Below are 24119 nucleotides of genomic sequence, written 5' to 3'. Positions count from 1 at the left end.
AACTAAAAATCATGCTGGAAAAAAAAACATTACTGATGCACGTTCGATGTAATGAATGAGATGCAGAGGAGGAAAATGAAACTAAGAGCGTCGGTCTCCACAGTAAATCATCTGTTGAGTGTTTGTGGGTCATTTATTTGTGCTTTAGAACGTTAACGTTGTCTCTCTATCTTCTACCGCTCACCCTCTCAGCTCACTCGCACGATCTCTCTGTTTTCAATGAATCAGGAAGTCGACAGCAGAGCCTAACTTTATTTAAATGTTATCAAACAAAGAAAAAAAATGCTCTCCCCTCGTCCTAAAATGGTCCTAAATCGATACTAGAGCACTTCCGTGTTTTATGGATGAAGCAGTACAGTTGAAGCAGCGGCACTATGTGTGTGTGTGTGTTTCACCAGTCAGCGACAGTCATCCCTGCAAACTCCACCCCGTTCAAAGTTCTGGTACTTTCAGAAAGTACTACCCCCTGACCAGGGCCTTTTTGGGGCGTAAAAAGTCCCCAGAACTTAATTTAGACCCTGGTCCCTGCAGTCAAAATGTAATGGGTTCCTCAAAAGGTTCTTAGCTCCGGGGAAAGTTCCGGCGGTGGAAACGGGGCTTTAATAAGCATCTTATTAAGACCCACATTTACGTTTGTTGTTAGGTGGCGACCTCTAGTGGCCGTAGTAATTATGACCTGAGTAGTAGTAGTTTAAAGAGTATCAAAGTCCGCCTAGGGAGGATGTTGGGGTGGGTGGGTCGATGGATGGATCAAGGAAGGTAAGGTAACCGCAAGTTAACTATTCAAGGTCAATGCCTAACCTTAATCATCTCGCGAGAGTTTCGCAACTTCTGTGTTACCTTCTAGACACGACCCCAGGAGACTGATAGTCGTGTCCTGTGTGAAACCAAAAGTCAAACATGTTGAGTTATTTTAAGTTACTTATGTAACTACAACACATACAAACGTACTCATTTTAACCCATAACGTGATCTTTTCCTAAACCCAACCAAGTACTTGGTTCGGCAAACAACATATTCTGGCTCTCCAGTGATACTAAGGTGATTGCCTAAGTAACCAACAAAGGGACTGTGAGTGCTCTCTTGTGTACACTTGGATTTACACACCTTACAGCGTCTCAGCTTGGACATTTTTGTTCATTTCAACAATTCTGCTCAGCAAACACGTCTGGCCGATGAAGGTGAGCACTTGTTTTTCTGTGCACATTGTTTTGAGGGGAAAAGTAGGGCAAGATGAGCTGCAGGCTCGTTAAGTACCCGCCCACTGAATCACGACACTGATGATAACACACACACACACACACACACAAGGATCAACATGGATACATCTCAGCTATAATAACTAAACTAGAATAGCAGGGAGTTATTTTGGTGGTATGATTTCTTGACCACACTTCTTTTTTTTTCCATCTCTCACAAACTAGTTCTGATTTTAAGGCGTCCGATTCAACACGTGATTGATTTTGGACATCAAAGGATGGATTTGATATCAGATGACCAGAAACAACAGACCTGATGGTGTCTGACAGAGGCGGCCTCCTCTCTCTCGGGTAAAGCTGGACCAGATCCTGAGAAATGAGACGGAAGCTGGTGTTGCTAGGCGACGGCTCAGTGATGCTGAGGGAGACGGGATGATTAAATCCTGCAGACGAGCAGAGGAGTCTCAGAAACCCCAGTTGCCTCACATACTTTATTTGGTCAAGATCCACCTACCATCTATGTCCACCCACACCATGCTACCTTTACCAAAGTAACTATGAACCCTGACTTTACAAGGTGTTTTAGATTAAGACAAAATATACATAATCATTCACTTTCTGTTCACATTTTTAGGGATGGCAATATTGTTCTGTTGGTTCACCGCATTGGTCCAGACTGAAATATTGCCACAACTATTGATGGATTGATATGAAAGTTTGAACAGACATTCATGTTCTCCAGAGAATAAATCCTACTGACTTCGGTGATCCCCTCACTTTTCCTCTAGTGCCACCATGAGGTGGACATTTGTGGTTTTTAGTGAAATATCTTGAGTACTGTTTGATGGATTGTCATGGAATTTGGAAAAGACATTCATGTTCCCCTCAGGATGAATTGTAATAACTTTAGAGGTCCAGACTTCTCATCTAGCGCCACCAAGATGACATTTCTGCAAAACTAATAACATTCCCATCAGCCTCAGCTGTACTTATTGCTTAGTGCTACTTAATGTAAGCGTGCTAAAATGCTGAACTAAGATGGTGAACGTGGTATATGATACCTGCTAAAGATCAACATGTTAGAGAAGATTTGCATGCCGATGTTAGCATTTAGCTCAAGGCATCGCTGTGCCTAATTGAGTAGCTTCACAGAGCCGCTAGCTGTAGACTCAAGGTTCAGGAATGCACCGATACCGATACCGGATCGGATATCCGGCCAATACTGACTCAAATAGCTGGACCGGGTATCGTGACAGTGGGGCCGATCTATTCAATTCAATTCTATGTTTATATACTATATACATTATATTTTGTTTTGACCAATTTGTTGCTGCATTAAAAAGGTTTACAGTTTACAATTTATTATTTGAACAATAAATATCAATTCACTAAATGTATATCTATGTACTTATTTGTTAAATTTTGGTTTTCAAAGTTAGGAAAGCGATGTTTAATTCAAGCCTGATGTTGCCTTACACATAAAAGAATGACCCTAGTCACGTCCACACAGTGAGGCAAACAGCTTATTGATTAAACACTGGTAAATCGGTATCAGCCGATACCAAAGCCCAGGTATCGGTATTGGTATCGGGACTGAAAAAGTCGGATCGTGCATCCCTATCTCAGTCTTGTTTCACATTTAGAATTTTACAATATGTGTTAATGTAAAACTTGTGTTCCACTTCTAATTTGAAAAACAAAATATGCAGTTAATGAAAATCATCAGACAGTAAAAAATGGAATAGCAGGTCGTATATTAGTCGTAGTGGTCACACACTGTAGTTTAGTTTGGGTCAATCCCACCTTCACCACCCTGGTGCCGTAAATACTCACAATAGCAACCAATGTGTACTAACCCAACACTGAAATTAATCCCAAATAAATGCATATTTAGTCCTGTTTGAGTAATGTTTACTAGAAATTACAGTGCACAGCTGTTTTCAAAAATTAAACTTTACATTTGTGACCCGTTTAAAGATTTATGTCTTCAGTGGGAACCAAAGTGCTGAACGCTACAGACTGGGTATGGACATCATACAGTACTGAGAGGAGGACTAACGCATTGCTGGTTTTGGTCTTTTCATTTCTTCATGATTTATTAACAGTAATAAAAGTATAGAATAATGTCAATCTTATCTTTTAACAAAAGCAAAACAAAAACATACAACAAAGGATAGAAAACAATATCACTGTAAACAAACAGGTTCAGGTCAGTTCCTTCACATAATGTTTATAACACAACGCTGCCACCATGTGGTCGTTTTTGACGGGAGCACCTTTATCGGGCAATGATACAAACCATCTTCCAACATCTCCTCTTCTTGGTGTCAGGGGCTCAAGTTGGACGTTTCTTTCTTTTTCTTGTCTTTAACTCTGTGAAACACACAAAAACAGGTAAATGTGAAATCATGTTCAGACTCTTGAAGCTACAGGGAAGTGAACTGACAGTTGGTAACTTACTGATGGCAGCACTGCTGGTATCACTGTGATGGTGTGCAGCTACTTCATCTGTGGTGACTGCAGGCCTTGATGCCTCTAACAGGTATTTAGGTACATGCTGAGAAAGAAGAACAAAAAAAATCAGATAATTTATGTACATTAACACCAATGTTATGGAAGGTTGTCTTTTACAGATGGGAAGCAAAACGTACAAAGCAATGCCTAATTCATCCACTGAATTTTGTTTTAGTAAATCAGATAACTGAAAATGAGGTACAACCTGCAATAAACTTGGGTAAACATACAGTCTATGCCTGAAACGCACACATTAACGACAAATTACAGCATATTGAGAATGGGGACGTCTGTGTTTTGATCTCATGCTGTCCGGTAGATAAACAGATGATGCTCTCTCTGTGTAATGTTGAACTGACCCAGGAGGTTTGGGGCAGAGGATGAGGACTGGCGCTGGCTCCGCTCTGGATCCTCTGGCTGTGTCGTCGTTCAGTGGAGCTGCTGGGACGATTTACGGTGGAGGGCCGAAGGCGACTGCTGGTAGATGCAGTTTCATCTACTTCAGCTAGGAGGTCTGTTAATTCTCCATCACTGATCTCCCCCTCCAACATGGAGCCGTCTGTGCAGGGACAGTTTCATTAAAGGAAAAACTAAATAATATACTGTAATATTCTACAAAAATCTATTCTTTTATTTCCTGAAGAACTGTGCTTTTTTTAATAGTTATCTTTGGCCACTTTTGGTATAGCCTTCCTTATATGATATGTTGATTCAATGCAACTTTAAAGAATGAGTATTTCAGCATGTTATAGTCTATTTTACAGTGGGCAAGAGAGACTGAAGCAGTCGTCCTTTTAAAACTTCTAAATAGAGAGAAATTTAGAAATGTTCCTATATTTTATCTATAGTATGGATGAATCTATTCAGGCAGGCAGCTACTAGTGCCAGTTCATGCCAGTGTGGGATGAAAATTAGGGCTGTCAAAACGCGATAATTTGTTTAATTTCTTTAACGCATTAACGCAACTTGCAATTTTTAAGTTGTAGTGGGCTCAGTTTACAAACTAGAGTGAAGATACTGGCATCATATGAAACTAAAAAACCTAAGGAAGGACAAGGTGAAGGAGGCTTAATAATGCTCCAAACTTACTCTAAATTTAGGCGAGGAAAAACTGGCATGGCCATTTTCAAACGGGTCCCTTGACCTCTGACCTCAAGATATGTGAATGAAAATGGGTTCTATGGGTACCCACGAGTCTCCCCTTTACAGACATGCCCACTTTATGATAATCACATGCAGTTTGGGGCAAGTCATAGTCAAGTCAGCACACTGACAGCTGTTGTTGCCTGTTGGGCTTCAGTTTGCCATGTTATGATTTGAGCATATTTTTTTCTAAATGCAGTACCTGTGAGGGTTTCTGGACAATATGTGTCATTGTTTTGTGTTATCAATTGATTTCCAGTAATAAATATATACATACATTTGCGTAAAGCAGCACATTTTCCCACTCCCATGTTGATATGAGTATTAAATACTTGACAAATCTCCCTTTAAGGTACATTTTGAACTTAAAATCTCACGGTAAGCCATATCACACTGCTATCACACTAAACATTTACATTTTTGTTTGTTTGTTTTGTTATTTGTTAAACATTGACTACCATACTTTATTTACATGAACAGAAACCAATGCCTACCTGGAAGACAGGAGACACATCAGGTACTATTATAACTTTGGAAACTGGTTGGCAGTATTTAAATGGGCTTAGGATACAAAAACATTGGTGTGGTCCTTTAAAGAAGGAAGACACTACAATTTCCACAATCAGTTCTTGTGCAAAATAATAAAACAACTAAGTAAATTGTATTGTATTTTAGGTGACAAGGAACTTTACCTGTATGCTGAGGACTGACCGCACACTCAGCACAAATCCAGTCACCTTCAGGACCAGTATTTAATGATGGTGTTAAGCAGTCCATATGATACCTGGAACAATAAAGTACAACAGCAGTTCTGTGATTAAGCACCTTTAACATGTATTTCCAATAAGTCCAACAGAGCTTGTAGGTGTTTGAGTGGTCAAAGTCAGTCAAGTGCAACTCACTATTGTACTCAATATGATGCTACTGCTGTGACTAAAATAAACACTGGTATGTACTGAATATTAAAGACCAAAATACCGCTAGATAAAACTGTGTAATGTGCACCAGCACCGCAATGCCATACCCCGAATCACAGTGTATGCACACTAGCAGCCGGTTCCGGCGGTCGCTGCGTCCACATTCCTCGCAGATAACAGTATTGCTCCCCTCCTCCTCCTCATCATCATCTTCCTTTTTCTTCGTCCTCACTTTGATCTGCAGCAGCACCACAAACAGTTCAGCCCCCAAACACTGCCCACATATTTCCACACACTTTCAAGCTTCACTGCAAAATAATCACCTTCTTTTGAACATCCCCTCCAGGACACAGTCTCTGGTGGATGAAAGCAAAACTGATCCGATCCACCGGGCAAGTGTTGGCTGTCTGAGATTCAAGACAAGACAGGGCAACAAAATGTTTCAATTTCAAGAAAAAATTACCCCTTGATTGACATAATAGTGTTTTACAATTTGATTCACATTCTGTACAGAGAAAAGAGAAAGTAATGTTCCACAGTGGAGGCTCATGCATCTCAAATTGGGCTACAACTAATGATTATTTTTATTACCTTTTCTAAATGTATCCATTCATTGTTGAGCCTACAAAAACCGAGAGCCTAAGGTCACATCTTTAGATTACTTGTTATGTCTGACTCACAGTCTAAAACCCAAATACATTCCACGTACAATGGAGCAAATCGTCACATTTGAGAGGCTGGAAGCAGATAATGTGTCACCATTTAATTGAATAACAGTGATAATTGCTTAATAAAATAGTTACTGAGTGATTAATCATTCAGCTCTAATCTCAAATGTATTTTTGATATATTAAACGATGATCAGATGTCACTGCAACTACCCTTTTTCTTTAAACAGTGAGCCATGAAGGTTTGATAATTACACTTATTTTGAAACACAAATCAACTTGTTCAAAGATATTAGTGTAACGCTATTATCTTGGCAAAGTGGGATTGAATTTAAAGGTCCCATATCATGCTCATTTTCAGGTTCATACTTACATGTTTACATGCTGTAATGTTAAAAAAAACAAAAAACTTTATTTTCCTCATACTGTCAGCCTGAATATGCCTGTATTTACCCTTTGTCTGAAACGCTCCGTTTTAGCGCATTTTGGGGGAATTGCAACAGAATTGCAACAGAATTGCAACAGAATTGCGTTGCTAGGCAACAACTTGGGTCCATGTTTACTTCCTGTCAGCTGATGTCATTCACATACACTGCAACCAGGAAATAAACTGGGACACATTTAGAAGGTTTACATTTAAAACTGTGTCAAGGGTCTAAATATTGTATATTCATGACATCACAAATGGGCAGAAATCCTGACAGCTTGTTTCAAATGCAGAGTTTCTGAATATGGGCTGTGTGTTTCCCTGTGGATTGAGTGTTTTGATACTTTCACAGTATTTATATTGCATTTAAGCCTGCTTTATAATAAAAAAAAACATGAAAATCTCCCTTTTTTACATGATTGGACCTTTAAGGGAAATATTATTCTGATAAAAGTGACGTTACCTATAGTTAAGACATGACATATTGTGTTGGAAAGGAGTGACAGGTGAAGTGCATGTTTACCTGGGACCACTGGACAATGCATTCAAGGCAGAAGACGTGCTGGCAGTTTTCCAGAGAGCCCACTGTTTGCTTTTCAAAGCTGCTCAGGCAGATGTAACATTTATCTGCACCCTCTCCACCTGCTGGGTTTAATAAGGTGGACTTATCCATACTCGACTTCCGGTTGGTGTGTCGCAGTTTCCGGTGAGCTGTACCGTAGATAGACAACAATAGCTAGTTAGCTTAGTCGGTGACTAGCATAACACCATCACGGAGCTTTTTCTGTCAACATGGTCAATGTAGTAATTCACTGTCAACCCGTTTGTGCCGTTTAGCTAGCTACTGTTGCAGCATATATTCATAATATTTATAATTCACCTGTTGACTGAAACATTCAAACAGCTAACTGCTACTCTTCATTTCACTCCCGCGCTACACAAACGACTTCCGGTCTTATTCTTTCAAAATAAAAGCGCCAAAATCCGCAATTCAAGCATTCAAGTATTTAGGAACCAAAACATAGCAATTTAATCATGCCTTAAGATATGTATTGTAGAAATAAACAAATGAAAACAATTTGGAGATACATCTACATCTATAAAATAAATGGACTTTTTGAGTTTAGTCCAATATGAAACATGTATATCAATGAAACTTTGATCATCAGCTTGATCCAATAACAAAACCTGAAAATGCTACAGAAAGATATTAGGCCGAACAAAAGTGAAACCGAAGTTTGAACATTAGAGATTCTAAATGATGACAATTATCAGTTAAAATGTTTAAGGGTCAAATGTTTCCAGTCAATGATGGAGACATTCCCAAAAAAAAAAAAAAAAAAAGTGGCACAACGAAAAATAGAACACATCTATGGTTTCTATGACAACACACATTTTTTTTGATGACGTGATGATTGATGACGTCATGGAACAGAACGTGCGCGATGGAATCAATGCGTCACAAAGACAAAAAAACAACTTTCCAGAGCTGTAATAGGATTATATACTCTCACAACTAGCAACTGACAACTTTCAGAGAATCTCACCAAGACACTGCTCTTAAAGTCCAGAGGTAAGCTATTGTTCAAATATCAAATATAATATTTTAAGTAATAATTTGTGATGTCCCAGATAACTCGATCAAGGCCATTGTAAAGGATCAGTCAAGTAGCCTAATGCTAGTTTCAGGTTTATCAGATTGATAAAAGACAGACAAATATTTCATCAATAGCAACACAGGAGCATTGAAGGACTGAATATGATTCATATTCTCTCATCACTCTTGCTGCATTCACTTGCATTCAGATATGGGAGTTAACTCCTACCAGCCACAGCTTTTCATGTACTGAGGCGGCAGCTGGGGTGGATGCATTAGTGTTAAAACTGCCAGAAAATGTTAGTGGTTGTGTAAATGTTGTGTTGGCCAGATTGGAATCTGGTAGATACACTGGAGATTTAATCCATTTTATAGTAACCTTCAAAACAACATTAAACAGTTTTATGTAGAAAATTTCAGATCCTGTGATCAAAATATAGGAAAATATCAAAATATATCAAATATCCAAGTAAGTCCCAACCATATCAAAAATACTTAATGGGACATCACTAAAAATAATAAAAGATCAATGAATTTTATCACCACTTGCACATGTTTCAGAAAAGACCTATGTACTAATGTTATGTTTTTGGCCTTTTCAAGGGAAAACCTTCTTGAGAATGTCCCTGTACCGGACAGAGACGTCGGCTGATTTACTAAAGACCCTGAAGATGCTCTCTTCACAAATGGCCTCTGACAAACAAGAAGGGGTGGCAAGAAAATCCCCTTTCTTTAAGAGTCACCCCGTTCTTGTTTGTCACAAGCCTGCACCACCTCCCCGCGATGGCAACACTGCTGACGTCAAGACGGCACCAGGAACATGGCAGCCCACATCGATTCTAAAAACCTCAGGTCCTTCACATGATTTTTTAACATCCAGTAAGCCCTCCAAACAGGTGATGTTGTTGTTAGTACCAAAAGTGATAGGAAAGGGTGTTCTTCCACCTATCACTGAGAAGAAAACCAGGGATCTCCTAGTACATGGTAAGGATTTGGCCCCTAAATCCAGGAAAGGGTCACCAATGAACACTTTTCTGGTGCCAGAAAAGAGAAGCAGCAAGTGTACAGCATGCAGAGTACTGGGGCCAGCAAAGGCAACTGCAAAACGTGACGTAGGCAGTGTACCGAGGACAGTAAGTAAGCCGGTTCTCCCACCTATTTCAGTAAGTGTGTACCGGCCTACCCCTAAGGTAAGTTCAAGGAGGCCTACATCTGGTACAGATGCCCAGGAGCAGGTGAGGAAGAAGAAGCTGGAGATGAACTGGATTCCGCCCAGCTTAATACCTGATAGGAGGGGTGACAGGCTTCGGTGGATGGACGTGAGGCCACTTTTTTCGGGGAGAGTTAAAGGCATGATCCCAAAGTGATTTTGAGGTTCTTGAAAACTGTCAAACTGCAATAAAGAGAAAGTGATTATCTATTGAAATGAAAATCTTTCCACTAATAAAATTAAAATAAAAATTAAAATAATAAAATTAATATAATACTTGAAAAAAAACTATAAAATTGAATTGAAAATGATCATCATTATCATTCTTTTTGGCCCATAGGTTTTTGTAATATCATATAATTCCCAGCATAGCTCCACCCAGCTTCAACCTGACAGGAGGTGTAATCAGTGTAATTGTAAACACCTCTGTGAGTGTGTAGGGCTTTTATATAATGAGATAGATATGTCTTCATTGGTTAATCTGCGTGCAACATGCACTTGTCAACTTTAGACAGGTATAGGTACCTGTATGTATACTTCAGAAAATGTTAGAAAGATCAAAAGTGAAATAGAAGTTTGAACATTAGAGATTCTATTTATATTATTATTGCAAGTCAAAAGACAGTACATTAACAAAACAACAAGAGGACAACCAGAACAGAGAATACAGACCATTTAACACAATCTACCAAGAGATGTGAGAACCAGGAGACGCTTGTGTGTGTGTCTATGTATATGTGCATGCATGTCTTCTATAGGGGTGGATATATGGAGAGAAGAGAAAAATATAAAAATAAATACGTAATAAAGGTAGTTAACTAAGAGAGAGCATAGGAAAATAAATATCTAAATAAATAAATGAGCAAGGAACATAATCAATGTAATACAAATCATAATAATAATAATAATAATATCCACAATAATGCTGTTAATATTTGGGGTAATAATAACGATGACAAAACATAAACCACTTGAAAAAAACAGAGGGGAAAAAAAGTATATAAATAAAAATATAATGTTATCAGTAATAATGAAAATGACAAAACATATGAAACCAACAAAAAGTAATAATAATAATAATAATAATAATAATAATAAAGAATACAAAAAATATAATAAAATAATATCTTGTATCATTTTGTCAGTAGTAATTATGTAATTATCATGTAATAATGTAATGAAGTAATTAATCACTATGGTTACAGACATGACATCCTGTTTTCTGTTTCATCTTTGGCAGACTTCAGCAGGTGTGAAAACCACAGAATGATGATTATGACCTCTAGCTTGCTGTTTCAGCTGACAGCAAGCATATTCTGTTCTGGTAGTAAAGTTCAACTGTTAACTGCAGTTTCACAAACTAGTACTTCTTTAATAGTCCTTTTTTTAATTACAATTCCCTCCTTTTATTGCTCTATAACTAAAATAATGTCAAAGCAGAGCGTATTTTGCCATAACCACAACAGGTCTGTCCTGAAATGCAGTGTGCGTAGACGCAAAGCATACAGGTATCAGTATAAACAATTTCTTCATATACAAACTACAGCCTTCATTTGTTTTAGTTGTACTCATCATAAATTTAAGAAAGGAAAATTATTGCTGTTTTTGTGGGAACAAGATTCCCTGTAGGTTTTATAAAGCATTCAAGGTTTACAGTACAGCCATTCAGACAGCAGACCAGACATTTTGATTGAAATACAACAAACATTATATAGAATTCAAAAGATGGGGCTTACAGTAATGTTTTTATGGATACCAGCACATATAGGGGTCAAAGGAAATTAAATGGTAGATAGGGTTGCAAAGGAGGCTACAAAAAATAACTACATCGATTTGACAGTTAGCTTCAGCAAAACAGAATTGAAGAGCATTATTAAACATAAAATGAGGGAAAAGTGGCAGAAGCAATGGGAGGAAGAGAGGAAAGGACGGTGGTTTAACAGAGTTCAAAGGAAAGTGGGAGAAATTAGGTGTAGTAGGAAGGAACAGGAGAGACGAGAGAATCATATCAAGACTTAGATTTGGACACACTGGACTAAACAGCACACTATTTTAAATAGGTAAACATGACACAGATGTATTAGTGTGGACAAGAGGAAACGCTGGAGCATGTCATATTGCATTGTGAGAGATTTGAGGAAGAAAGAAGGCATTTGAGTCAAGGCCTCAAAGAGATTAAAGTACACTTTGATTTAATAGATATTCTACAAAAGAACTCACTAAAAGAGTGTTATAGAATATTATTTCAGTATCTTAGACAAATTAATATGATTGGAAAAATATGAGGTTGTTTTTTTTAATAAATAAATATTAGCCAGAGTGATCTACACTCCATACCAGATGGTGGTGGTAATGCACCAATTCGTTGTTTGCCAACCGCCAATAAACCTCAAAGAAGAAGAAGAAGAAGAAGAAGAAGAAGAGCTGTAGGACCTAGGACACACTGCCAAACCTGGCAAGAATACTGGGACTTAAGTGACACAGGGAGACATCTGTACAGTATTCAGAAACATGTAGGAGCTGGTGGAGCCCAAGGGAAGAGATGGTCATTACCGTCTGAAAATAAGACATACAGGACTAAACCAAACACTCCATAGAGTAGGCAAGCACCCAACTGGACTATGCACGCACTGTAATAAACTAGAAACTGTCAAGCATGTTCTCATAGAGTGCAACAAATATGACGAAGAAAGAAGGGAATTGCTATCAGGAGTAGATGATGGAAATATTACAATAGGGAATCTGCTAGGAAAGACATCTAAGAAAGTACACAATCTTCTAATTAATTACTTAAGGGCAACAGGAATAATGGAGAGAATTTAATTATTAGTAGTATTATTATTAGCCACAGACTCATCCCCCCTCGGCACAACACAAAGCGCCTGGGTCAGTCCTTCATGCTGGTTGCCATCAGGCTCCACATCCAAGGCTGACCCCCATATGAGAACTATGAGGACTTTAAGAACTTTAAACATGCACTATCTGCAACCATCTTGGACCAATGGTGCACTTTACACTTACTTTACACTATACATCCTATATACCACTTTATACACTGCACATATGTACATATTATATTTATTTATTGGACATGCTACATTTATTTATTGACGGACTGCACACACTATGTTCACCTATTCACTCTGTATCTTTTATATCTCTATTATTGTTTTTATAATTTTTGTATACCTTTACCTCTCCTTTGTTTCACTCTGTTTGCTGATGTTTGCTGATGTTGCTGCTTTGACTCCTGAATTTCCCTCTGGGGATTAATAAAGGTTCATCTTATCTTATCTTATTATTTTATTTTAGTTAGTTGTTATTATTGTTATTATCATTGTTATCATTATTATTGTTATTATTATCATTATTAATAATGATAATAATAATAATAATAATAATAATAATAATAATAATAATAATAATAACATTTATATTATTTTATTTTATTTTATTTTATTTTATTTTATTTTATTTTATTTTATTTTATTTTATTTTATTTTATTGCCAATCTACTCCTCCACACTCCAGTCCAGATGGTGGCGGTAATGCACCTATAAACTGGTTTCCAATCGCCGATAAACACCAAAGAAGAAGAAGGACACACTGCCCCTAGCGGCACATGTTCTCCCCTGTTGTCCCGGACTGATCTTTACCTATCATCACACACACCACCATGTTCGTCCCTCAGCCATAAAGTCAACATGACTGATGGTAGGTTTCTTTATTAGCACATTTTCTCTGCCGTGTTGTGTTTGCTGCTGACAGGCGCTGTAATATCTGGAGACAAATTCACACCAAACTCCATTCACAAATATGACAATTTAACACATCCGTGTCTCTGTGGCTCACTGTGGCATGCCCAACGTCAACAGTTAGCTACCATTACATTAGTAAACTCACCAGCTATAAATCGGCGTGCGTATAAACTTCATTAAGACACACTTTCATTGGATTTCTGGCACTTTTATTATTTTAGTGTAGAAACCTCCATGGGGACGGTATAGCGAGCAATAACAAACCAGACAAGTCAAATTGTACTAAATATCATATTAACTATACTTCTGGGTTGCACTATGTGGACGCCGAATTAAAGACTGGTTCATACTGATTCAAACGAGGTCTTGTGTTTTAACGCATGTGACTTGTGAAGGGGAAATAAACGCGGAAACTAAGAGTTGAGAGATTGATTAATGGAGTTCCGTATGGGGCTGTAGCGTCACGACAATGACACGTACCGTTGTTCACTAGCTGCAGGAGGAGGCAGAGTGTGTACAGTAGCTTATATCAACAATACAAGCTAATGTCAACTCATGGGGTTAGTTGGACCTGTCAAACTCAGCCAAACAACCATCTGGTGAGTGCCGCCGTTACTTTAGTGAGTTCATGGGCTAATATTAACCGATACTGTCTGATTAATATTAGCATTCCTGTTTAATAACTTGTTGACTAACTGTGGTTGGGTATCTTAACAGCCAGCTGACGTGGTTTAACAGATAGCAGATGTTGTTTTTCAAACTTGATCTAACACTAATGTTGCCATTAAGCTTACCTTAAAGGGCCCATATTGTAAAAAGTAAGATTTTCTTATCTTTTATATTATAAAGCAGGTTTAAGTTCTATATAAATACTGTGAAAGTATTGAATATAGTCAATATACAGAGAAACACAGACAGCCCGGATTCAGAAATTGTGCGTTTGAAACAAGCCGTTAGGATTTCTGTCCATTTGTGATGTCACAAATTTACAATATTTAGACCATTACACGGTTTTAAACGTAAACATTCTAAATGTGTCCCAGTTTATATCCTGTTGCAGTGTATGTGAATGACATCAGCTGACAGGAAGTACACATGGACCCAAGCTATTGCCAGGCAATGCAATTCCGTTACAATTCTGTTGAAACGCACTAAAACGGAGCGTTTCAGACAGAGGGTAAAAACAGGTATATTCAGGCAGCCAGTATGAGGAAAATAAATGTTTTTTGAACATTACAGCATGTAAACATGTTCTAGTAGAAACACAAAATACAAGTATGACCCTGAAAATGAGCACGATATTGGACCTTTAAGCTTAGCTTAACTAGCCAACTAACGTTAACTAACTAGCTAGTTGTTCAGCTGTAATATTACTGTACGCAGATGTAACCAGACCCTAACCTCTCAATTCAATTTGCTTTATTGGCATGACTGTCAGGTGAACAATATTGTCAAAGCATCAATTCAATAATAAATACAAATTTAAAAAAAAGAACAAAATAAAAACAAAAACATATATATACATATATACAATTCATTAAGCAAATTACAATATATAGATATTTAAAAAGAACATGCCTCTTAGGCTGTGACATGCACTGACATATCCTGCAGCTTCTATGGCGATGATACTATTTTCTCCAAGTAGATGTTTGTATTTGATTTTGGTCAGAGAGGGAATCAAATTCTTGGAGTTTACATTTAATTTTTGTAAAGATTTTTTTCCTAATTTCTTCATATTTGCTACATTGTAGCAGGAAATGTTGCTCTGTCTCCCCCTGTCTCTGTAGACAGAGCTGACACATCATGTCTTCTCTCTCTCTCTCTCTCTCTCTTCACCCTTCTGCTCCTCCATTGTGTCTCCCTGTCTCAAAGCAGTCCGCTATAGGAGGAGGTGCAGGTTCAGTTCGGAGATGACCTCCCTGCACTAGCTGTCTTCTCTCTGGGTCTTCTCTGATCCTGGCAGCCCCTGCATGGCGTGCCCTGTCCAGTTCCTTTGCCGGGGGCTTCGCACGGTTGGATTGGTTCTCCTTTACTATGTCTTCTCTATAGGCATCACCTTCTATAACAAATGGCTGATGAAGGTAAGGGGAAGGAGTTCTTGATTTTCAAAGTAATAATAAGACTGTCCCTCTGCACATGGTTTTCTTTGGGATGATTAATGGAAATGGTGAAACCAGTTTAACCTATATAGTGTTTCTGTCTTGGAGGAGGTATTAAGTAGGTCATCTCCCAGTGTCTCAGGGTTCAGAGGAAACCCTGAGACACTGGACGATCTACCTCCACCAGGCCCTCCTAGATAACCCCGTCCGTCTCTCTCTCTCAGGTTTTCCACTATCCCCTCTTCATGACGTTAGTTCACCTCACCATCATCTTCTGCCTGTCGGCCCTGACGCGACGGGCCATGCAGTTCTGGACAGGGAAACCCCGCATCGTTCTGAGCTGGACAGATTACATCTATAAAGTGGCTCCCACAGGTGAGGTTGTAGTGGAGCGTTGTACCTGACTGATGGCAGCACAAAGGGTTCAGAGAACAGATCAATGACTGATAGTCAGCTCTTATCATGTTCACTGACTGACGAGGCTTTCAGTGGAGAGCACTTTGACTAAAGTCCATATTGATGCAAACATTACATCACATCTGAGGGGATACTTGAAGATTCTGATAAACCAGGGGTCTCCAACCTTTTTTTCCTCTGAGAGCTAATTTGACAAAATGAAAGTGGCCAAGAGCTACACATAGCGCCACCAAGTTGTACATCGCCAACAGCAGACATCATTTCTGTCTTACTTTCACGGTCCTTTGATAACATTACAGCCACCACAGTCATGGCTTCTATTACAATCCCGCCGTAGGTGAAGGGCTTTTTGTTTCGTTAGGATGTGCGCCACTAAACGAAGCCTCTGCTGCAGCGTTGGCCTTCTTCGTCAGTTTGGTAAACAGAGACTGTCGTCTTTTAAGCGTTGTTTTCAGCTCCTTTACCTTCTCTGTTCGTAAACTGCTACCAGCCGGAAAGTCCCGTGACAAATTGCCGCGAACTTTGGTGAAGTGGCGCTCGACGTTACATCTTTTACCGACCGACACGCTTGCACTGCAAATGAGACGCACGCATTTGTCATGACCCATTCCTCATTAAAATAGTATATTTTTTTGCTTTTTATTGGCCTGGCTATTTTCTGCGGTCATTGTCAAATCTGGTGTACGCTTGCTGGTCTGCTAACATCGCCTGATGTTACTGCGTCGCTGAAGTCGTGAAATTTGAATGCAGCGCAACTTGTTTAATTGTCGGCTGCTTGGCAAATAATCATTTTGTGTCAGAAGGGGGTGCAATGTCTGTGAATTTGATTTTAATAGACATTTAAACTGGTTTACAATGTGACTTTGTGTTATCAAATTTAAGTCCATATTCTTGTAACCTTTAGTGAGCCGCTCAGACACAAGTAGCGAGCTTCTTGTTGGAGACCCCTGTGATAAACGAATATAGAAATTAACTATCATAAATGAGCAGATTTGTTTTCTATACTAGAGATAATGTTTTTCATTGTGTAGGCACTTTGGATTATTCATTTCCTGTTAAATATCCCATGCAGTTCTCCAGCTTAAAGCCTAAAATTAGTAGGTTTCACTGTTAATCAGTTAAATGTGAAATTGTGAAATATTACAAAGTATCTCTTTTCACCGTTGATATACTATCTTATTCACAATTGGAAGTTGCGACATAGTGAGACAAGAACGTCATTTATTAAAAAGTGTTTGTCTTCTCAAAGTCCTAAATTCTGTCCATATTCCCCAGCTTTGGCAACAGTCCTGGATATTGGACTTTCCAACTGGAGCTTCCTCTTCATCACCATTAGCTTGTAAGTTTGTTGCAAGGGCTTTTTTAACAGAGGATACTACTTCAAGATGAACTGTCAAACTTCCAAGTTGTATCAGTTTTGGGTTGTTCCATCCTTTTGTGTCATTCCAGGTACACCATGACCAAGTCTTCAGCAGTGCTCTTCATCCTCTTTTTCTCCCTGGTCTTTAAACTAGAGGAGCCGGTGAGTGGCTATTTATATCATTGTTACAGATTCATGTTCCCTTGTCACAACACAACAGATTTAGAGGATGTAGTGTGATTGGCATACGGTCTTTATGTGCACGCAAGAGGAAATGCTTTTGCTCAGTCCTCTAGTTTTTTGTTTTTTTTACGGTTATACAAAAAGAGGAACAGAAAGTTCAGTAACTTTCAGGAAATGCATGATGGCTGTAACAGAGGAAGGGACATTTTTAATCAGGTACATTTGCTGCAGGTAGCAGTGAAAGTGAGGCTGGTCAGACAGGGTGCTAAAACCTGGGCTGTGTTCTCATTGTGGTCAGTAAAATGTATTATACCCCCGCCACAACGTAGTCGGATGGATGTAAACTGACAATACGTGAGGCATACAACCGCAAGGTGGTAATTCTAGATTCTTATATTGCTGTATTCGGGACATTTCTGGGCGACAACCAGGTGCCAGATCGTAAACACGCATCTAAGAGGAAGCTACGAAAATGGCGGACACAGCACCGAAAAAAAACACAACAGATCAGAAAGTGCCGGGGACTAATGATGCATTTTGCCATATCCTCAATCTTTATTTCCATCCATCAGCGTCCACTTTATTTTATCTTCTATTTGTTTCAATTTTTTCTGTTATTTTCTATTCCATGTCTATCATTTCTCATTTTCAGTTCTTGTCTCTTCCTGTTTCTCATCGTCTCGCTCTTCTGTCCCTTTGGACCAGAACCCATTCCTGATCCTGGTGGTCCTGCTGATCTCCAGCGGTCTCTTTATGTTTACATTTGAGTCAACCCAGTTCAACCTCGAGGGCTTCATCATGGTGCTGCTGGCGGCCTTCATAGGCGGAATCCGCTGGACCCTCACGCAGGTCCTCATGCAGAAAGCAGAGCTGGGTCAGTGTTGAGTCAAAATGATGAATATACTGAATGAGGAGCAGTCCTGTTATAGTTGCATTTTAGCCACATGAACACTTCAGTTAAAATATGAGTATCTGCTGCAATCCCCCCACAATGAATTGAGATGAACAAACCTCTTCCTTTGAAACATTTGAAGATGGCTGTTCTGAATACAAATTAAAATTGTTTCTCAATAATGTTCAGTTAACACCTTAATCTGATCTGTTTCCAGCCATTTTATGATACGCTTGGCAATCCTCTCGCTTTGACTGAATGAATAGATGAGTAGATAAGCTTCCTGAGAGCTCCAAAGAGTATTGAAAATGATAAACATGTGGTTTAATATCCCCCCCGATTAAAACAGCGTATTCAACACGCAGCTAAGAGAAGACATCTACAGTATATTTTGCCCTGGCTGTGAGAAATAGATTTAAAAAAGTTGAAAGTCGTGTAAGCTTATTACCACGTGTTCCTCCTTTTCAATCTCCTTTCCCTGCTGTACTTTCCTCCAGGTCTTCAGAACCCAATAGACGCCATGTACCACCTACAACCTCTCATGTTCCTCGGCCTCTTTCCCCTCTTCCTGTATAATGAAGGTGAGTATAGTGTGGATAGTAGAGTATAGTGTTGTCTCTCATCTCTCGTCAGTGCAGTAAACTAAACGCTATGCCTATGGTATTTCAGGTGTTTTCAATGAAAGATGTCATAGACCTCTCTGTACAGACCAGTGTCAACATAGGGTCTGTTCAAATACCCACAATGACGTTATAAGCAAATAGTCAGGTGCCTTTCTGTGTGATGTATGGCCAGTGAGTGCCCGTTAAGACTGCAGTGTGGAGGTTTATCAGAGTTCACTAGGCGCCCTTGACCAGTAAAGCTATACCGTGGCTCGTGCACATACATAACTCAGTCAAGCTCACTGTGCAGATGAGAACTAACATGATATTATTTTCAATGGCCTCTGTATGAAAACATTTTTAACTTAGGAACACATTTCTCAAAATCACTGATAAAAGAAGATATGATATTTAATATTCATGTTGATAATGTCAGATATGCAGTTTTAGACTTAAACAGTCTCAACAACAAAGCTAGATTTTGGTTATTAAGTGATGGCCACGTTGTGTCATCATTACTAATTTATTAGTAGAGCTAATCTTCTCAGTTCTGAGTAATGTGTGCAGGTATTCCTTTCAGGCTGAGTTCAGCCCCACCACCACCATTGTGGTATAGGACCAAGCAGCATCCTCCGGTGCTGAGAAGTAAAGCCAACGTGGAAGTGCCAAATTGTGCCAGTTCCTCAAATGACCTCTTGAGGCTCCAAAAGGGAGTCAATCCCCTTAAACCCCCATGTTAAAACTGTACTTTAACTTTACAGCAGAAAGAAACATGTTTATTACACGGCTGTGTTGAATACTCGATTCTGATTGGTCAATCACGTTCTGCACTCTGTAATTTATGTATAACAGACCGTTAAAAAAAACAAAAACGGTTTGGTCTCTAGAGCTAATTTCCCCGTTCATGACAACCGTACGGGGTGTGTATTTTTATATAAGTCACCTAGATGGCGATGGCCAGAACCGCCCTCTTTGAGCTTCATTTTTGCCCTTCAGAAACCTCTGGGTGACGTCACAGAGACTACGTCCTTATTTCATACAGTCTACGGGTAGGACAGCCTGTATGTAGCCTAAAAGGCAAAAATCTTGAGCATAAAAGTACTCGATGCACCGCTCCTTGCTGCTTGTTTATGTCGGCTTACTGGGACACTCTATATTTTATTATTGTCGTTGAGGATCCCCTTGAAAATGAGATGGCACATCTCAAGAGATTATCCAAATAAAGAATTTCCATAATTACACTTGAGCAGAACAGAGCCATTGTAAATGTTATTATCAGTAACACTGTGCTTTTCCTGCTGTGACCAGTCAAAATGTGTGCTGTGATAAAAGGACCTCACCACTCTGAAGCAGTACAGGATAGTGTGCTTCACATGTTGGTGGGACACAGCTACCTACTACTTGGCGTATTGAGACTGACCTGTAGTTTCACTGTGCCTTAAATGTCAGATATTCGTCCTTTTCATGTTGGATAGTATGAGTTAAACAAGTAGCTGCAGATACAACATTTTCTCAGCTGCATTTTTTTGCACTCCAATAATCATAATGTGCATAAAGGGATTCTTGGCAGTTATGAGAGTGAGGTGGAGCCCGTGTAAACATCATAGCCTGACCATGTTAATGAGATTATGTTCGTAGTCGGTGTGAGGACAGTTCCATTACGATATGTTGCGTAGCCTCATTATAGTCACACTACCAAAGGGGAATTTTAACCATATGAACACATGAATTCACTCTCTGTCACAGTTTGACACACACAGCAGTCTAACTATGCTTCTCTCAGCTTCTGTCTTTTCCAGTGTATGGTCACCTACAGATGCCCCCACGTTTAGAAGTAAACCCTTGCTGTTTGAAACAGTTCTAGCAAGAGTCAGTCACCTAGTGCTGTGTCTTTCTTTTTTCTTTTGGAAAACCTCTTTACTGTACTTTGACTTGAAAATCCTGTAATATGAATGGACATGTAACCCTCCCATGTGGACTCTGGTCTCTGTGTTGTTTCCAGGGCTGAGCCTCAGTGCCTCTGAACAGTTATTCCGGGTGACGAATCTCTCTCCTCTCCTGTATTCGCTCGCCACACTGAGTATTGGCGGCTTACTGGCCTTTGGTTTAGGCTTCTCAGAGTTCCTGCTAGTCTCCCGGACCTCCAGCCTCACGTTATCCATATCAGGGATCTTTAAGGTACTTTATAAGTGTGTGTGGTATGACTTACTTTTTGAAACAGTCAGTCAAACAAAAGCCAATAAAGCTAGAGCACCTGACACTGCTGAGTTTGATATGGGAGCTATAGGGGGGTTAGTAAAGCCAATATACACATATTTAAAGGTGTAATCATCTGGGTCAACTTTAATCTACTTGGACATGTTTTGAAAGGTTAGCAGCATTTTCCATCTATCCAACCACTAGATCTTGTTCAAACCTATGTGATCCACCCTTTCTTTCATTCCGTGTATTGTCTCGTTTCCTGTAGGAGGTGTGTATTCTGCTTTTGGCAGCAGCTGTAATGGGAGACAAAATGAGCATGCTGAATTGGCTGGGATTCGTCATGGTTCTGTGTGGCATTTCATTGCATGTGGGACTCAAGACATATTATTCCAAAAGTAAGTGTTCATTTTATTGTTATTTTTCATAATACTGTTAAGATTTCTATTGGCAATAACATAACAAGAGTTGGATGAATAGGAAAAAAAAAACTCCAGCCATGCTTAATGCTATGAATAATGCTTTGAATAATAATTTGTGTCTTATGTGATCTTTCAAAAACTTCTAAAAAAGTACATCTATTTCTTCTCCCTCATTGAAGAATCCAGAATCTGTGAATGTACATTTCAAAAGTTTAACTAGTAGACTTTACTGATAAGTCTATTCTCAACATCCCACTTGTGTAAGTTGCTCATTGGACCATGATTGGCTCCAAACTAGTTGAGGTTACAGAATCCTGCTGGTACGTACACATCTTAAAGGTCCCATATCATGCTCATTTTCAGGTTCATACTTGTATTTTGTGTTTCTACTAGAACATGTTTACATGCTGTAATTTTAAAAAAAAACTTTATTTTCTTCATACTGTCTGCCTGAATATGCCTGTATTTACCCTCTGTCTGAAACACTCCGTTTTAGCGCATTTTGACGGAATTGCAACGGAATTGCGTTGCTAGGCAACAGCTTGGGTCCATGTGTACTTCCTGGCAGCTGATGACATTCACATACACTGCAACCAGGAATAAACTGGGACACATTTAGAATGTTTACGTTTAAAATTATGTCAAGGTTCTAAATATTGTATATTTGTGACATCACGAATGGGCAGAAATCCTGAGAGCTCGTTTCAAATGCAGAGTTTCTGAATACGGGCTGTGTTTACATCCATGTGGATTGTGATTTTCAATACTTTCACAGTATTTCTATAGGACTTAAGCCTGCTTTATAATAAAAAAACAAGAAAATCTCACTTTTTTATAATATGGGACCTTTAAAACCAGATTTCAGGTGAACGGAGAAACTTTCCCTCTTCAGCAGATAAATGTTCTTCTATTGTCAGTGTGAATCACTCTGCACATTTAAGCTCAGACATCCAGGTCAAGTAACACTAAGCAAAACTGTTCAGTGGATGGGGGACTTAAAGAAGAGATGATGATGATGCGTGTTATGTGATATCTTCCATCAGATAAGGGACCGTCTCTAAGGCAGCTCAACAGTAAGAGCCCAGAGCTGGAGATGCCATTGCTGCGGCAGAACGGAGACGAAAGAGACGAGTCTGCTGCTGAATACAACGACGAAGATGAGGAACAAGAAATCACTCTGCACTGACATCACATAGACTGTCTTCACACCACTCACTCCTTCACAGCTGTCCCATCAGATGGTTTGAACAGTGACGTCAGAGCTTTAGAGCATTGTGTTATGTTGTGGTAGTGTGTCCCAAACATAACACAAGAAACTCTTGTCTCTTTTCATGTCTCCAGGCCAGGGATAGGGCCTCTATATGTAGCCGTACATTACCTGTGGATTTGACACAAGTTATGATCTTTTGCCTTAAGGGAGCTTCAGAAATGTAGTAAATACATCCAAGTGTCAACCAAGTATGATGTATGAGGAGAGAGACGGTGTTAGAGGGATACTTCGACACCTTGAATCGTAGTGGCTCATTATTCTTTGCTAGACACATGTCACACAGTGGTAATATCTTCTTACTTTGTTATATATGTAAGGGATAATATACAGCGAGCCGGTCATTGCTGTGGATGAATCCCCAACAGGGCGATGCTGCTGGACCCAGACGCGAACATCTTTCACAACAATGACCCGCTAGCTGTACATTATCCCGCTTATTACATGACTACTTACTGAAGAAATCAATTTTGACATCAGAACTGCGCCCATAGCAACGGTCTGCTATACATAGCAACGGTCTGTTATACATAGCAACGGTCTGCTATACATAGCAACGGTCTGTTATACACAGCAACGGTCTGTTATACATAGCAACGGTCTGCTATACATAGCGACGGTCTGTTATACACAGCAACGGTTTGTTATACATAGCAATGGTCTGTTACACATAGCAACATTTTTTATACATAGCAACGGTCTGTTATACATAGGTCTGCTATACATAGCATAGGTCTGTTATAAAGAAATTATAGACCGCAGAATGCCGTGATTGACCAATCAGAATTGAGTATTCAACACAGCCGTGTAATAAACACCCACGTGTGTTTATAGCATTCCGTTAAGTGGCACGGAGCACCCTACAGAATATGCTGTTAGGAAACTGAAGGACAAATGTAGAAACTGTTCACTGAGGTGTCTGGCTGACTAGGATTGAAAGTGTCCTGGTATCCCTGTAATGCAGAGTGGGAGCAGTGGTATCTGTAATTGCAGACTACATCATCTCTTTCCCCTAACAATGTAGCCTGACGTCCTTAATCTTGTTTGATCAATAGTAGACGTGTAGCCTAACATAGCTCCTTCCTCAGATTCCTATTTTTGCAGATGTCTTTGCTGCTCTTCTTTGTGGGCTGAGTTAACAAATCTAATAATACCATTTAATACAGAGAGATCAATGAGGTCTGTAGGGCAGCTAGCAATTATTATCATCATCATCAATAAATCTGCAGGTTATTTTCTTGA

General features: G+C 39.2%; 2 protein-coding genes and 1 long non-coding RNA gene across 7 annotated transcripts; 2 read left to right on the top strand and 1 right to left on the bottom strand.

Moving 5' to 3' along the window:
* Window positions 1-3265: 3265 nt before the first annotated feature.
* On the bottom strand, window positions 3266-7900 carry LOC119489464 (PHD and RING finger domain-containing protein 1-like). 2 transcript variants are annotated; one of them, XM_037771941.1, is made up of 8 exons: window positions 7749-7900; window positions 7392-7579; window positions 6097-6180; window positions 5881-6011; window positions 5549-5640; window positions 4073-4272; window positions 3660-3756; window positions 3266-3572 (listed from the first exon to the last, which is right to left on the bottom strand). In XM_037771941.1, exons 1-8 carry the CDS (start codon window positions 7762-7764, stop codon window positions 3535-3537), a joined length of 846 nt encoding a protein of 281 aa, XP_037627869.1. In that variant the 5' UTR covers window positions 7765-7900; the 3' UTR covers window positions 3266-3534. The 2 variants fall into 2 exon arrangements, with proteins under 2 accessions (XP_037627869.1, XP_037627870.1); XM_037771942.1 differs by having other exon boundaries at window positions 7392-7830.
* A 395-nt stretch (window positions 7901-8295) lies between these two features.
* Window positions 8296-9886, top strand: LOC119489471. Its single transcript, XR_005207179.1, has 2 exons — window positions 8296-8441; window positions 9069-9886. It is a non-coding gene; the product is annotated as an uncharacterized LOC119489471 (long non-coding RNA).
* Window positions 9887-13249: 3363 nt separating this feature from the next.
* On the top strand, window positions 13250-22942 carry slc35c2 (solute carrier family 35 member C2). Of its 4 annotated transcripts, none has more exons than XM_037771921.1 (10): window positions 13250-13389; window positions 15312-15517; window positions 15760-15910; window positions 17228-17291; window positions 17402-17474; window positions 18201-18369; window positions 18885-18968; window positions 20992-21167; window positions 21457-21586; window positions 22654-22942. In XM_037771921.1, exons 2-10 carry the CDS (start codon window positions 15407-15409, stop codon window positions 22794-22796), a joined length of 1101 nt encoding a protein of 366 aa, XP_037627849.1. In that variant the 5' UTR covers window positions 13250-13389; window positions 15312-15406; the 3' UTR covers window positions 22797-22942. The 4 variants fall into 4 exon arrangements, with proteins under 4 accessions (XP_037627849.1, XP_037627850.1, XP_037627852.1 ...); XM_037771922.1 differs by having other exon boundaries at window positions 13265-13389; window positions 15309-15517; window positions 22654-22796; XM_037771924.1 differs by lacking the exon at window positions 13250-13389 and adding an exon at window positions 13692-14032 and having other exon boundaries at window positions 15309-15517; window positions 22654-22796.
* Window positions 22943-24119: the final 1177 nt, after the last annotated feature.

Source organism: Sebastes umbrosus, chromosome 6, assembly GCF_015220745.1.
Source record: "Sebastes umbrosus isolate fSebUmb1 chromosome 6, fSebUmb1.pri, whole genome shotgun sequence".
NCBI classification, from domain to species: Eukaryota; Metazoa; Chordata; class Actinopteri; order Perciformes; family Sebastidae; genus Sebastes; species Sebastes umbrosus.
The sequence above is the reverse complement of the archived record's forward strand: the minus strand, read 5'-3'. Positions and strand labels throughout refer to the sequence as shown.